The sequence below is a fragment of the Opisthocomus hoazin genome, chromosome 5, assembly GCF_030867145.1.
Source record: "Opisthocomus hoazin isolate bOpiHoa1 chromosome 5, bOpiHoa1.hap1, whole genome shotgun sequence".
Taxonomy (NCBI): domain Eukaryota; kingdom Metazoa; phylum Chordata; class Aves; order Opisthocomiformes; family Opisthocomidae; genus Opisthocomus; species Opisthocomus hoazin.
This window is the reverse complement of record NC_134418.1, coordinates 11,241,926-11,256,936: the sequence shown is the minus strand read 5'-3', so window position 1 is coordinate 11,256,936 and position 15,011 is coordinate 11,241,926. Positions and strand designations below refer to the sequence as shown.

The window sequence follows — 15,011 nt, the reverse complement described above, 5'->3', positions numbered from 1 at the left end:
AAGAGAAACACAAAGTGACTGCCCAACCACATTCTAATTCAATTAAACGATATTACGCAGTACCTTATAATTAGCATGGGTTGCTTTCAAGACATCATACAACTTCAGATATGATGGAAGATGATAAAAGCTTCCTACTGAAGATGATTTACTTGTCGGAACAGGCCCAGTAGCATCACTTTGCCTAGTAGCTTAAAAAAGTATCATCAATTAGAACAATATACTTTTTCTAGGGTGCTCATGACATGTATACGTAACATAATTCACCATATCAGAATTAGACAGCATGAATTTGTCAATCATCATGCATATTTTAAACTGCAAAAACACACGCTATACAACTAGAAAATGAAGTAGCATTCCAAGAAACTAGCCCTCAGATAAGAGAAATTAATCCAGTGAAGTACAAATTCATAAAATAGAATTAACACCCATTTCCTCCATTCATTACTAACAAAAAAAAAGCTTTCAAGAATAAGAATACTGTTTCCAAGAGCAACATAAGCTACTCCTGCCAACAGCTGCAAAGCAATTTTCAAATTTCTTTTAAGTAAAATACATGCAGAAATGATTTCTCAAGTTTAGTCAATAGCTGAGTAGATTCAAAAGACCAGTGAGGAAAAGGATTCAGAAGTACCTTGCTTCTGAAAATTACAGTTAATTTTCATAAAAACCGAAACAGTAAAGCAGCCCCCACCCACAGCTGCCTTTCCTGCAATACAGTACTGAAAAGAACTTCTGACAGTAGGTCTGCCAGCCTTTTGAACTAAACCTTCAGAAAACAAGCTACTCAGTTTTATTTCTTCTCTCAGTGCCATAGCCACACTTAGGTGGGGATGGTAGGTGGGAGGGTCAATAGGAGTAAGTGTGCTTACCTGGACTTGTTTCACCACTCTTTTTCGGGCTCATTGGCACAGACGCCTGTTCGACAGACTCCCTCTCTTTCCCCTTCCTCCGAATTGGACTAAGAGAAGGTGGGTTTGTGAGAGAAGGTAATGCTGCCTGGAATTAAAAGAAGCTTTATTATTTTCGTATGCACAAGTAGCTACTGCTTCTTCTACACGAACACAACCATATTAATCTATTGCTTAAACTCCCCTTTATTTAACTGTCAGTTAAATTAAAACGTCTCAACTCTCAGGTTCACATGAGCTTCCCGAGTGAAAAGGAGGAAGTTTAATATATTCCCTACTTTCCTTCTCAACTTCAGCATAAGCCAATGAGATGGAATTACAGCTTCATGACTAAAATTTCTTTTAATTCCAGACTTCTCTGGAAATAAAATTATAAAAAAAAATTTTCACATTTTTCAAATATGAAGAAATGACTAATCCTAACAACACTGCCTTACAGTCACTAAAGCAGTCTCAAAACGTAGATGCCTCAAAACAAAACAAAGGCTCAAATCCAGAAGTACCTCATACAAACTGTTTGAGAAGTCAAAATATTTTTCAGGATATTCAAAAGACAGAAGAGTTATTTTAAGCCCCCAAAGGAGCTCAGTGCACTACAGTCAGTCAACCAACCCAGCAATCAACAGATGTTTGCCAGAGTATGTAATCCAATACTCCATTTACTATACACACTCCTCACTGAACTGATGTTTCAAATGAAGCCACCAGGAATAAAAGGTTCAAAATTTAAGGTAATATTACAAGCACTGCAGAACCAAAGAAAAACTGTTACGCGGAAGAACAATATGAATGTTTTTTCATGTTACTTGCTCTCCTACACAGAGTGGAGTCATGTTATCAAAGTACTAGATAGCTACCTGTCTCAACTCTAAAATGCAGAGCCTTGAAGAGGTCTGTAACACAACAGTATTTAAGTTACACAATTTTATTTATTTTTAATACATACCTTTAGCGCTGGGCCAGGAGCAACATCATCCATTACATGTGCACAAATATTAATGACCTTCAGCAGATGAGAAAAGAGTTGTTCTACTAAAGTAACAAGAGTTCGATCCGCCAGAGCCGGCCAGGGCTCCTCCTGCTTTGCAGCACCTTGGTTTGAATCTTCTTCAGCACTCCACGGATTCTTTAAGCACTTAGGAGCACTTGCTGCAACAGGAATCATATTATTTAAGGATAAACAAGATAAAAACTTGGAATTAAGTACCAGAAAATTTTAGAGGCATATCATCTCTATATGAACAGAAATTCAAATAGCGAAAAGTCAGTTAAGTTTTCCAAATGTTCTATTCTCAGAACCAGCAGTAGGTGCACAGTTTTAAACAACAACAAAAAAACATCAATTCTTTGTACTCAGCCTGTACTATGCATACTGCACATTCCCTTTGGGAACTACAGGAAATATGCAACTTAGAGGCAGTATCTTTTCAAACTTCCTAGGTGCAAGAAGCTCCTTCTTTATTTCTTCTGCTCAATCTTGCAAGTATTTTGTTGCGTGCAACCAAAATAGGATGAGATACGTGCCTTCTAATGGTAACGGTAAAAACAACAGTACAACTCTACTTTTCTTGCTCTGTCCTACCTGCAAGTAAGTTTCCAGTCAAAATCAAAGCATCCTGATGTGCAGAGAGGTCCAGTGGGAACCATGCTGATGAAAGGAGAGACAGGACCATTCCGGCCATTCCAATAGTGCAGCCCTTCTGAGCTTCATCTGAAGGACTTGGCTGGGAAACACTGGAAGTTCAATTTTGTAATGTTATGACTTTTTTCCCCCCTCCTTTTGGTAAGTTTAAAGTCTATGAAAACTGTTTAGTAGACTGCTAAACAACCACAAAAAAAATCAGTACTACAGAAATACATACTTAACACTCAAGTCAGACCTTACACTTTAGCAGGATAGACCTGACAATACTCGGTATTCTTGAACAGCCATTACTTTTCTTTTTTTCCAAAAAATGGCAATATCAAAGCTGCTAGTGACATCTACTGATAAACTAAAGAATTCTGTATTTAATTGCTAACCAGTATGGTCCTGAACTAGCTCCATTTAAAAGTCTTGTGCATGACGCAAGGTAGGGATGGAAGACATAAGCTGTATTGCAACGTTAACAAGCTACGGTTTTAAAGTGATAAGAACTTAACTGTAATCCATCAGATAATTTAGATTTATGGGTGGACTCTACCCAAGATTGTAATTTGCTGCCGCATTCCATGTTTTCCTTACAATAATTTTAAAATCAGATTTTCCCACTCACCTCATTTGAAAAAGAGCAGGCACAGAATACCAAAAATATTTGTCAGAATACTCTATGAACTACACATATCATTTCAGAAAATAATTCTGGCAAAATTCTCATGTTGTTACGCAGGTCATTATGTTCTTATTATCCAACATGATAAATGTTCGTATCATTCCACAAAAATAAAATTACAATCCAAATCAGTACAGAATCATAGAACCATTAAGGTCAGAAAAGACATCTAAGACCATCAAGTCCAACTGACAACCCAACACCACCATGTCTACTAAACCATGTCCTGAAGTGCCACAACTACACACTTTTTGAACACCTCCAGGGATGGTGACTCCACCACCTCCCTGGGCAGCCTGTTCCAATGTCTGACCACTCTTTCAGTAAAGAATTTTTTCCTAATATCCAATCTAAATCTCCCCTGATGCAACTTGAGGCCATTTCCTCTCGTCCTATTGCTAGTTACTTGGGAGAAGACACCAAACACCCGCCTCACTACACCCTCCTTTCAGGCAGTTGCAGAGAGCGGTAAGGTTCCCCCTCAGCCTCTTCTCCAGACTAAACAGCCCCAGCTCCCTCAGCCGCTACTCATAGAACTTGTTCTCCAGACCCTTTACCAGCTTTGTGGCCCTTTTTTGGACATGCTCCAGCACTTCAATGTCCTTCTTGTACTGAGGGGCCCAAAGCTGAACACAGTACTTGAGGTGCAGCCTCACCAGTGCTGAGTACAGGGGCACGATCACCTCCCTACTCCTGCTGGCCACACTATTCCTGATACAAGCCAGGGTGCCATGGCCATCTTGGTCACCTGAGCACTCTGCTGGCTCATATTCAGCTGGCTGTCAACCAACACCCCCAGGTCCTTTTCTCTCAGGCAGCTTTCCAGCCACTCTTCCCCAGGCCCGTAGCGTTGCATGGGGTGGTTGTGACCCAAGTGCAGGAGCTGGCATTTGGCTTTGTTGAACAAATGACATCTTTTAGAATACATATGCAGAGCACGCCACACTTACGGCTGGCAAGCGAAGAAAGAGCATGCCAACAAGAAAAGCAGTTGGAGGAGCGTTGTGGTTTTTTGTCATTGTTGGGTTTTTGGAGTTTGTTTTGTTTTCAAAGTAAGAAAAAATTTTGCAACAGTTTAAGGACACCAGAAGAGTAAAATAGACACACAATGACAGCAATGAAGAAAATCGACACAGATTACGTAAAAACTATTTAAAAACCAAACAGCCCTACACGTGCACATCTTCAGCAGCTAGTTTTACAGCTCACATCACACAGCACATTGATAATCAGAGGCAAGATCCAGGCTTTAGAGCTGCCAAATGTACAGTTACGTTCTGAAGAGTTTCTTCAGAATGTAAGTACTTTGGGCTATCACAGACTACCCACATAAGTATTATAGATATCTCATTTGCTGTTCCCATTCAGTGTGCCAAATGAGAACAATTTAAATGCATCTGACACTTTTACAGTTATAAAAGCAATTATGAACCAGCTTCCTTTACCCACCGTTTTTCAACATAAACATGAGATCAAGGTGAAAATTATGATGTTCTGATCTTGATGAGATACTGCAAGACACAATACCCTGAAGATAAACGTTCTTTCAAAAGCATGGAAAATTTTCTCCTAATACTTATTTTGATAGACACTGACCATATGTATCCATTACAGCAGTTGCAGTCCCTGTGATATACACTGCGGTTCCAGAGATGACAAAGTGCTGACAACCTGGTGTTACACTCTTCTGTGTAAAGCTCTTTAATAATTACTAAGATCAGTTTAACAGCATACATTTAAACCAGGACTTCTGATGCCTAAATGAGCGTACTTCCGTTTCGCAAACATGACTTTTAGAAGCTCAAATAACACGTGAGGGAACATACCCACAGTGCCATCCCACGCTCCAGGTGCAGACTGGAAATGTTGTGGAGAGAAGACACAAAGCTTCACAGCAGCCAAACTGGAAAAGTAAACACCAAGAACTTAATCACTTTCATCGCTGGAAGAGTTAGCAACCACAAGGTATCTTAAGAGTGAGAATTAAGTATATTACTATTGCCATTGCCACAGTACCAAAGCTGCAGACACCAACACAGACAGGAAATAATTAAAAGAAAAGAAAGCAAGCTAAAGAGAGAAAAGAAAAAAAGTCAGCCACTGTGGCAACTCACCGTAAGTGCTCTTGTAGTGGATATTGTCAATGCATGGGAAATTGCTGCAATGACTCTTGAGAGATTGTTTTCCATAGTGATATCTGTTGGACTTGGCAGCATATTGTAACCTCTATATGTTCTGCAACAAAAATATTTATACCATTAAAACATGTACTTAAAAACCACTCCAAAAGTGATTATGGCACAAACTACTATTACATATTTTATGGGATGCTTATAAAATACAAAATGGGAGAAGATCTAAATACCACCTTAGTATATTTTAGTATTTTTGCTTCTGTACTAGCAAAAGCGATTTAATTTATACACCAAATCTCTTTCTTAAAAAACAAACAGTAACCAACTCAATACCTAACTAGGTGCTCTACAAATCACCACCAATTTAGCATTAGTCTTTGCTTTCGCTCAAATCCATCTAACATTTTTGCCTGTTCAAACACTTTGGATTATTGTTGTAGAAAACAAACTATTTTGTATTTGTCCACAAAGTTCTATTGATTCCGTACTACAGTATATAAATCTTCAGTGACATGATCAAGATCATGTATCATAAAGGTACGTAATTACAAACTTGTATGACAAACTGACAGAAGCAGAGAGCCTCTATAAATATATATAACTCATACTGTCTACAAGACAAGATATTTAAACAGAAGAGTTTAGGGAAGTATAGTTGGCAGCAAAAATACAGCAACTTCACACTATCAAAATTCGAAGAGCATACAGACTTCTGCAACCACAATCACTAAACAGGATGCGAAGAGTTATAAACCCTGATCAACATACCAGCAGAACAGTAATGTATACATATGTCCTTGTGCAATTTCATGGAGAAATTGAGTGACCTCACAATGGAAAAATGACAAACTCACAGAACATTGACTCCTCACCATTAATGTGTGAGCACATCACTAGTAACTTACACACCAGTTTATCCTGTAAACATGAGTGTTTCTATGGAGTCTAAAACTACCACAGATGCTTCTACAGACTGGAGACAGAATTCATAAGCACTTGGATTTGCAGGCTTTAAACATAATTCTAAACATTCTGAATTTAAATTTGGGTCCATATTCCTTTCCAAGCAAGACAAGTCATAACATACCTAGTGATAGTGCTCACTGCAAAGTGAGATGGAGGCTGTGTTTCATGCATTAGTAGTTTCAGGTAGACACTGCTTTGGTCTCTTGCTACTGCCACGACTGGATCAGCCTGTCCTTGATCACAGTTATAAAACAGCTTTGGAACAAGCCTTAATGGTAATTGTCAAAATGGAAAAGTATTATTCAGAAATTTTATATATACATTTGGAATATATTTAATATACAATTCAGAAAGCTGCATACACTAATTACACATATCAAATTATAAATAAAAACTGTTACTAAAACTCCTATTGTTAAGCTGAATTCATCTTTATATAGTTGCTCTTCATTATAACCAAGGAGCTCAAATCAGGACAAAGGAGCTGCTCTAGATATACGTTAGTCAAAAAAAAAAAAAAAATTCTGTTACAGAGATACCTATGTATACACACTACAACGATCACTTTGCTGGAGAGTACTTATCTCTGTGTTCCCCTGTCTCCCCAAGTATTTTCCCCACACATATCTATGTCAGCCGAAAACCAATTTCTGCCTGAAAAGGACAATTTTTTACCATCCGATTTCTATGCCACAAACCTTAAAGAAATCTTAAGATCCAATCTTCTTGAACAACAACATTGCTTTCAACACAGAGTGAAAAACCACAGTGCCTAGGGGGATTCACTAACAGTACTTCCAGTGAATGCCCATACTGGACGTTTCAAGAGGCTTCTGCAAGCCTGTAACAGACTTCTTAGGCAGTTAAGCCTTTTCCAAGCCATGCTTGCTGCTTAAGTCAAGGTGAAAATACAGAAAAACCCAACTTGCTACCAGTCAGTTAACAAAATAACTCAATTTCACAATCAAGTCTCTGAATAAAAGCAACAAATACTAACTATGATGCAACAGTTAACGATTTCTCTGCTGAGCTGTTCCTGCAATACAAATGCTTTTACGTGGCAGAATTTTTAAGGTTTCGTTGTTCTCTGTTTGCTATTAGGAATGGATAGCAATCAGTAGTCTGAAAAACTAGGAAAGAAACTCCTCTGACAATAAAAAATTCCAGAAATCCAGTATTAGATGCTCCCAATGTCTGACAATATAAGTCCTCGAATTCTAGTAAACAAACTACCCACTAATCCTTACTGTTTGGTGCATTTATCTGGACAGCAATTGTAACTGTAGTAGGTTACAGCAAACACCTGCTTTTTAAACAACATCAGTTACTTTACCATAATCAGTGGGCATGAAAGTTTTAAGATACACTACTTAAAACCACGTGGAAACTACAATGTCTGGGAGTTAGGACAACTCCACAGAGCATTTTAAGTCCACCAGCTACTGTCAGGATACTGAAGAAATCACTGCAGCATGCAGAAAACTAACTTGAGGAAGTGGAAACTGAAAGTGACCCTCAGAATGTAACAGAGTTCAACATCATTGTAATGCTAATAAAAAGCAAAGTACAACTGCCTGATGATTCAGAATGATGTATGCTCCAGGTACCATAAAGCTACATTTATTTCTCATCCCCCATTTAAATAAAAATATAAAAAACCCACTAAGGGATTATTTTAATTATAGGTACACAGTAACATGTCAGTATCTTTCTCAACTACTTTTCTTTTTTAAAAAAATAAAATAAGCATATATACCTCACTAATGAAGCTGCAGCTACATGTCTCACTCTTGGATCTTCATCTCCAAGCAGACATATTACAACATCATTAAGCACTCTCCCCTGAAGTTTTAGCAGCTAGAAAACAAGTTAGTGCAGTAAAGTTCATTCAACACTTTCCTCGTTTGACCAGATTGTTAAAAGACAGTTAACTAGTCAGATTGCATCTGTTATACAAGTCTGTAAGACAACCTTTATCTTAATACCGCCAGATACACTGTTTAAATACATAAATGCCAAAATCTTTTTACAGCTTAAAAAAAACCAACACAACAAAAACCGCGCACACACACACCCCCCAGACAACACCAAGATATCTGAATCTCACTAGTGAAGTATCTTTCCAATTGTAGCAAGTCTCAGAACATGAGCTTACTTATACAGAACAGAACAACTATCAGTGTTGATAGAATTTAAGCATGAAGGGCTGAAATTGCACTGGTACCTTAATCCAGAAACACAACATACTGACTGAACAATTTACTTACACCAGTATAGTGATGAACACCTCTGTGCAAGCTCTCAGTTCTCCCTTCCAAGAAGCTGACTAGTCTGTGATAAAACAGAATTTACAATACATGAGTTATCATTAAAGGTTATTTCTCCCTTCAGTGCTCTGAGGGTCCTTTTTGTTCGTTGTATTTTTGTTTTTTATTTTTTATTTTATTTTGTTTGTATTTTTAAAAAACACCACTGCAGGGAAAACATAAGAAGTTAAGACACTTTTGGCTACCTTTAGAAGAGGTAAGCTATTTGCTAAACTACTGTCTAGTGTGCCAGAAGAACTACTTTTCTTCAGTTAAAGACATTATTTACATATTGCAATTGTATTTTTTCCCACGCATGTAAAAAATCAGACTGTTTTGAAAAGATGGTAACATCTTCCAAATATCACTATTCAGAAAGAGTCTGATTTTGTATGACTAAGGACAATTTGGAGAATTTTCATATAAACACCTTTAGTCTTTCAGCTTGGAAGAACCTGTAGAAAATGAGGCAATGCAAGAAAAGAAAGTAAAGTCACATTCATTTCAGTATAACAGAAACTGAGCAACAGAAGAGAGATGACAATAATGGAGAACAAGTCAGGGACTTTTTCTTTAAAAAACACACACAACTGGACATGAAATCCAAGTTAGTTTCCAGATTATATGGTCTCTCTCTGCTCACAGATTTACAGAAGTCTTGATAAAACAGACCACTAACATAGAAATTCCTATACAATGTTACCAGGGTTGGGCTTGGTAGTGAACTCGGTGGTAACAACAAAGGAATTCATATGTTCCTTATATGAATGATAGGTCTGAATTAGTTTTATGAAAATTTTTAATGTTTCAGAAAAAACTGCTCCATTTTGGTTCCAGCTTCCTATACACAGCATCATTATACTGCAGCTACAACACCCATGGAAAAATATAAACACTTACCGAAAATCTACCTCTGCAAGTGTTTCCAGAAGTTCTGTCCTGACTAGCCAGTATGAGCTATTCTTCAGCGTAAGGAGGTCAACAATTAATTGTAAACCTAGCTCACTGTAGCTGCTACTACATAAGCTCATGATGCAATGCTGAGAAGAAAAAACAACTTTCAGTTATATTACAGAAGAGGTTCTCTGAATCAGAGTCTAAATGATCATAAAAATCTGTTTTATTTAGAATACTAAAATAAGTTATTGCTTAAGATCTAGGACAAATTACTAGAGCTAGGTACTTTGCAAAGCTAGGACACTAGCTCCATGTGAACTGCTAAAACTTGCTGCCAAATTTAAACTCTGGAGAGGAACACAAGCCTCAGAGATCAGAAGATAATCCTCTGAAGAGAAAGGTCTAAAACTGGCAGGGCTTAAACAATACCAGCACTACATTCTTCGCTGCTCAAAAACAGCCTCTCCTAATTTCCACAGGTCGTTTTTTAGACGCCTGTTTCCAATTTCTAGAAGTTTTTGAAAACGTCATATCTCCTCACTTTCATGACTGTTCACCTATACGCAGAACGTCTGATCTCTGGAAAAAGTTACAGAACTCTGCACTTCTACGTCTTATTTAACTACACGAAAATGTACTTTCTTGTTCGGGGATTAACAACCCAAAATGCTTTTGAACATTTCTGCCACAAAGGTATGAAGTCATGCTACATTATGTATTGAGAGAAAGACAAAGTCAAAATTGACTAGTTTAAGTTGCCTGAACTGAACAATTCTAGTGAAGTCTTCTAAAAAGTCATAATCATAACTGTAATCACACATTAAACTACCATATACAAAAATAAGATACAGAAGGTTAAAAATATATTTCCTTCTCTCAGCTGCACCGCAGACCCCTCCTCCTAGTATGAAATCATACTTTCTGTTCATTCACTAACTGCATTTTACTAAATGCTACGCTTTGCCTCGCTGACCCACACGGTGCAATGTAGTGAGCCACCCGGTGCCTCTCCCTGATGAATTATTTCCCCTTGGCCTTCACTTTGTCCTTGTTCTACTTTTTTTGAAAATTCCTCAAGCAAAAGCTCGCTCCTTCACAGAACACGTTCCACAGATTTTATTACAAAAATAAAATTCACACACCAAGTTCCACTCCTAAATTCAGCTACAGTCTCTATATTACCAATTGCCTGATGAATCTTTTGCCCAATTTGAAACACTTTCCTGAGACTTTCCTCATTTTTGAAAATTATTATTTCAGAAAATAATCACGATTTTCCTTGTCATTTCTCACATGTAATTTTTGCTCTCCAAATAGAGGCTACAACCAGGTGTTACACGTTCACACTTCCCTGTTTAGGCTAGGTATCCTTTCTATCTAATGCCCTCATCCTGTTGTGGGCTAATGCAACAATACAGCTCGTATCAGTACATTTATAACTAGAAATATCATGAGCAGAGTATACTGCTACATGATCTAACCAACAATTATTTTTCAGCTGTTTGTTCTTCCATTTCTGTGCCTGAATCCATGTTTTCAACAATAAAGTTCTCGGGTACAAGTCATTTTTTGCTCCATGTTTATACACCTGAGCATAGTAGGATCCTAGTTAATGAGTAACACCCCTGTGATCTATGGTGGTGCAAATACATTATTACTTCTGCTTACCCTCACAGCTGTACAAGCCAGCTTACATGTAACAGAGGACTCATCTTCCAGCGTTTTCTGTAACAGAGGTATGCAGTCTACCAAGGAAAAGAGATTTCCTAACAAAAAAAGAATTTAGAGCAATGAAACAAAAGAAAATTTTGGTTACATAAAGACACCCTTAAAATAAATTGTTACCTGTTGAGTTTCTGACATTTATTAGCCGTTTTTCCACATCAAAGCGTGACTTAGTTAGAATGGAGTTGACAATTGTTCCACACAGAATGGCCGTAGCTCCTCTAATCTGGGGATCTCCATGGTCAATGTAGTTCAGAATATCTGATACATACTGCTCCTCTAAGAAAATAAGTTACAACTACTTTATTTTTAAAATACTAGTCTTTGACTTAACTGTTCCCTAAAAACATTTCAGTGGAGGTACTAATTATTATACAGTCAATGTCAGCATATTCACAATAGGCCCGCCTTGCTTCTACCTTCAGAGATCCCTTGCATGTAATCTACAGATCATTTACACCATCAAGACCAATGATCCTACACAAAACCACTTGTAATTTATTTCATTTGTACACAAAATGCTCTAAGGAAATCCAGTACGAGTTTTGGTAAGCAGTCCACCTTTGTCACTGTCTGCATCGAACCAGCTGAGTACTCCAGGTCCCTGCTGATCACATTGCAGCACTCAAAAATGAACCTAACGGTTTAAAAATCCTCTCTAAGATGGCCTGTAATAAATTTGAAGGAATCATTTATAAAATAAACAAACCACTTCTATACAGCAGCTGTACTAAAACAGCTTCAACTTGTCAAAGGCTGTACAAGGTCGTCCATTGAAACTTAACCCTTATTACAAAAAAAAAAATCTCACCATATGCACTACTAGCGCAGACAGCATGCTCATGCCAATTGATGCAGTATTTGTTTGCAAATACTAAACTGGATTTATAATTTTCAGTACAGATGTTGCCTCACTTACTTGGAAACCCAAACACACTATTAAAATGGAATTTGTAAACTGCATCATACCATACTCTCCTCCCATTGCTTCAAGGGGTGTTTTATACAGTTTGCTGAAGAAAGACTCGGGGTGAAGTGCAACAGCTGCGCCAACACAACTTACTGCCAGGGCTTTCACACTGACTCTCACATCTCTATCAGGAACCAAAGCTGGGGACAAAAAGAAAAAAAGGGGGGGGGGGGGGCAGAATTTAAAAGCTTCATAATTTGTTTTTAAGTTAATTAATAACTCTGTATGAGAAATAGCTTAGCCTGGGCTACAAATCTGACGGCAGATTAAGCAGTTCCAGTTTAGCAGAGGCAGCAGTTACATGCAGCTTTTTTTCCTTTCAAAAAAGAAAAAAACTAATTAATAACCCCCCCCACTTCCAGATCACTTTCTTCATTGCTGAGAATACAGCTACTACACTCTCTTTCCAAGAACAAATTAGCAGAACACGTGAACAAATAACTGTTTAGAAAAGGGAAAAAGAACACACATCTTAAACGCTGACTTCAGTCATACATATAACAGACACACACGTGCATGCCTGTGACACGCACTTCCCGGTGAAAGAAGCGGAAGTATCAGTGCATGCCATAAAGGCTTTCTGGAAAACCCCTAGTGACATTTTATTACTATGCTGAAAAGGTACATAACTCCTCTTTCAAGCCCCAATAGCCTCCTCTAACAACCACTTACTATCAAAAAGCTTCTTGGACTGTCACAAATGAAAAAAAATGAAAAACGACTATGCTAACTTATGCAAATGTTGTCAGATGTTAAAAGCGGTGAGAAAAGTTCAATTTGAGATTTCAGCTCGGTCTTTGAAAACTTTAGATCAATTCTCTGCCTTACTACAGCTGAATCATTTAAAATCTGAAGTTACATTTCCCAAACACAAATGGGTACAACAGCACTTTCTACCTGAAGTACATTAAAGAAAAATACAAACACAACTGCGCAGTAAAGCTAAAAAAGATACTTTTAGTCTTGTTTTAATTAAAACAAATTAGGCATTGTACACAAAATCACTTGTAAAAATATTAAGACAAGTACTTGAAAGAACTATATTCTTCTGAATTTGTTTTTAGGAGTTTCCACAGAATGGACTGCAACTCAGAAAACTGTTTCCTTACTGAAGTATTGATACTTATATAGTGGACAAACTGAGTGCTCAACGCTGATAAAAAACAAATACTGATATTAGATTGTCTTCACAGCTTCACGTAATCTATAAACTGTGATGGCCCCACAGGTTAAGTGTCATAATTACATTTACAATTTGTAAATTCTTAAGTATTTGACTTAAGGGTTAAGTTATCATAACACTTATTTAGGTGCCCAATGGTTCAAAACGAGATTCACTGTAAAAAGGCATACATTTTCAGAGTATTTAGGTTTTTCTATACTCTGGTGTGATCATTTAAATTGGGACTGCCACAGAAAAACCCCACTCCCAAAACTTCCAATAAAGTGAGATTAAAAACCAGAGTAAACTGATCACATTTCCAACTTTGTACATCGAGAGACACAATGAACCAATGAGTCTTGAACAGAAACTTACCTCCTTTCTCCCCAGTAAGTAGAAAAGAAGCTGACAGAAGTCTAACACAGTGCACTAAAGGAGCAGAATTTCCATCAGTATAGTGACCTATGTCTCCCTTTACCCTGGAAGGCTATTGAAGACAAATCACAATTTTTATATAGATAAAAATTAATCTGCAATTTAAATAAAATACTAAGCACAACAAGATTTAGAAATATTGGACATCCCCAAATGTATAAAGGTTGTAATACAAAATGTGTTTAATACATATTCCAAAAAAAACCCAAAAGATGCCATGCTTTCAGGGATTTTGTATCCAGTATCAGAATTGGTTTAATTTCATCACAGAAACAATCATTGTCTGAATTACCCAGACTTGCTGTTTCCATCTGAATGAGTCTGATAAACCACTTTTTGTCACTAATGACCTTTCAAAACTCTGTATGAGAAGCAATTCATTCTTGTTTCTAAAGAAGGCCGACAACCTTCTATACTTTCAAATTTAGAGCTCCCCAGTAGCCCAAGCTGATCTAACTCTGCCTGCCACAAACCAAACTCCTTTTGCCCCAGCTCAGAACAAGGTCCAAGGCTAAAGTCAAAAAATTGTAAGAGGAAATCAATAACCTGTGCTTAGAATAGCACGAGCCTCTCCGCAGAAAGAGAGGCTAAAGGAGTAAGACACAACTTCTGAAAAGATCATAAAGTTACCTAAACAGCTAGCAACCAGTACAAAGATATTTCAGGTAATAAAGTAACAGCACACCCTAATAATGCACAGGAAAAAGGGGTCTGTTCTCAGCAGTTTGTGTTTTGTAATGGTTTTGCTGGTGATTGCATTCAAGATACCAACACCTGTGTATTCACCTTATGTTAAATGAAATTCAGGCTATAACTCATATTTACTATTCAACCTACGTTATTTTGACCTACAATGGAACACACCACATAAACAAGCTACCCACATTTACCACTAATTTACATGATCATAACTGTATTTTTTTTTAACTTAGTTGTTTTAAAATTTAAAGCAGACCACTGTGATTATTTCTTACCTTATTTTCATGATCACCAGGATCTGCTGCATCTTCTTTTGATGTAAATCTATCTACGCTGCTATCAGAAGGCTGCCTACTATGGCATATGGTTTTCAACAGGTGGGGCTGTTGAAGAGCTTTAAAAAAAGGCAATCCATTAAATACCATTTCAGACAAATTAAAAGCACTTTAACTGAACCTAATTATACAAACACGAAAAATAAGTTAGCAGA

At 37.3% G+C, this 15,011-nt stretch overlaps 1 protein-coding gene across 3 annotated transcripts in view; it reads right to left on the bottom strand.

Moving 5' to 3' along the window:
- The window catches only part of HTT (huntingtin), an 88,985-nt gene that overhangs the window by 48,207 nt on the left and 25,767 nt on the right, over positions 1-15,011 (bottom strand). For all 3 annotated transcript variants that reach the window (XM_075420413.1, XM_075420414.1, XM_075420415.1), the window contains 15 exons: positions 14,797-14,915; positions 13,763-13,874; positions 12,225-12,365; positions 11,376-11,534; positions 11,199-11,296; positions 9,534-9,673; positions 8,595-8,658; positions 8,084-8,184; positions 6,449-6,595; positions 5,341-5,461; positions 5,053-5,129; positions 2,497-2,648; positions 1,861-2,063; positions 876-1,002; positions 64-191 (listed from right to left, as the gene is read on the bottom strand). In XM_075420413.1, coding sequence (XP_075276528.1) covers positions 64-191; positions 876-1,002; positions 1,861-2,063; positions 2,497-2,648; positions 5,053-5,129; positions 5,341-5,461; positions 6,449-6,595; positions 8,084-8,184; positions 8,595-8,658; positions 9,534-9,673; positions 11,199-11,296; positions 11,376-11,534; positions 12,225-12,365; positions 13,763-13,874; positions 14,797-14,915 — 1,889 coding nt within the window. The remainder of the gene's footprint in view (positions 1-63; positions 192-875; positions 1,003-1,860; positions 2,064-2,496; positions 2,649-5,052; positions 5,130-5,340; positions 5,462-6,448; positions 6,596-8,083; positions 8,185-8,594; positions 8,659-9,533; positions 9,674-11,198; positions 11,297-11,375; positions 11,535-12,224; positions 12,366-13,762; positions 13,875-14,796; positions 14,916-15,011) is intronic.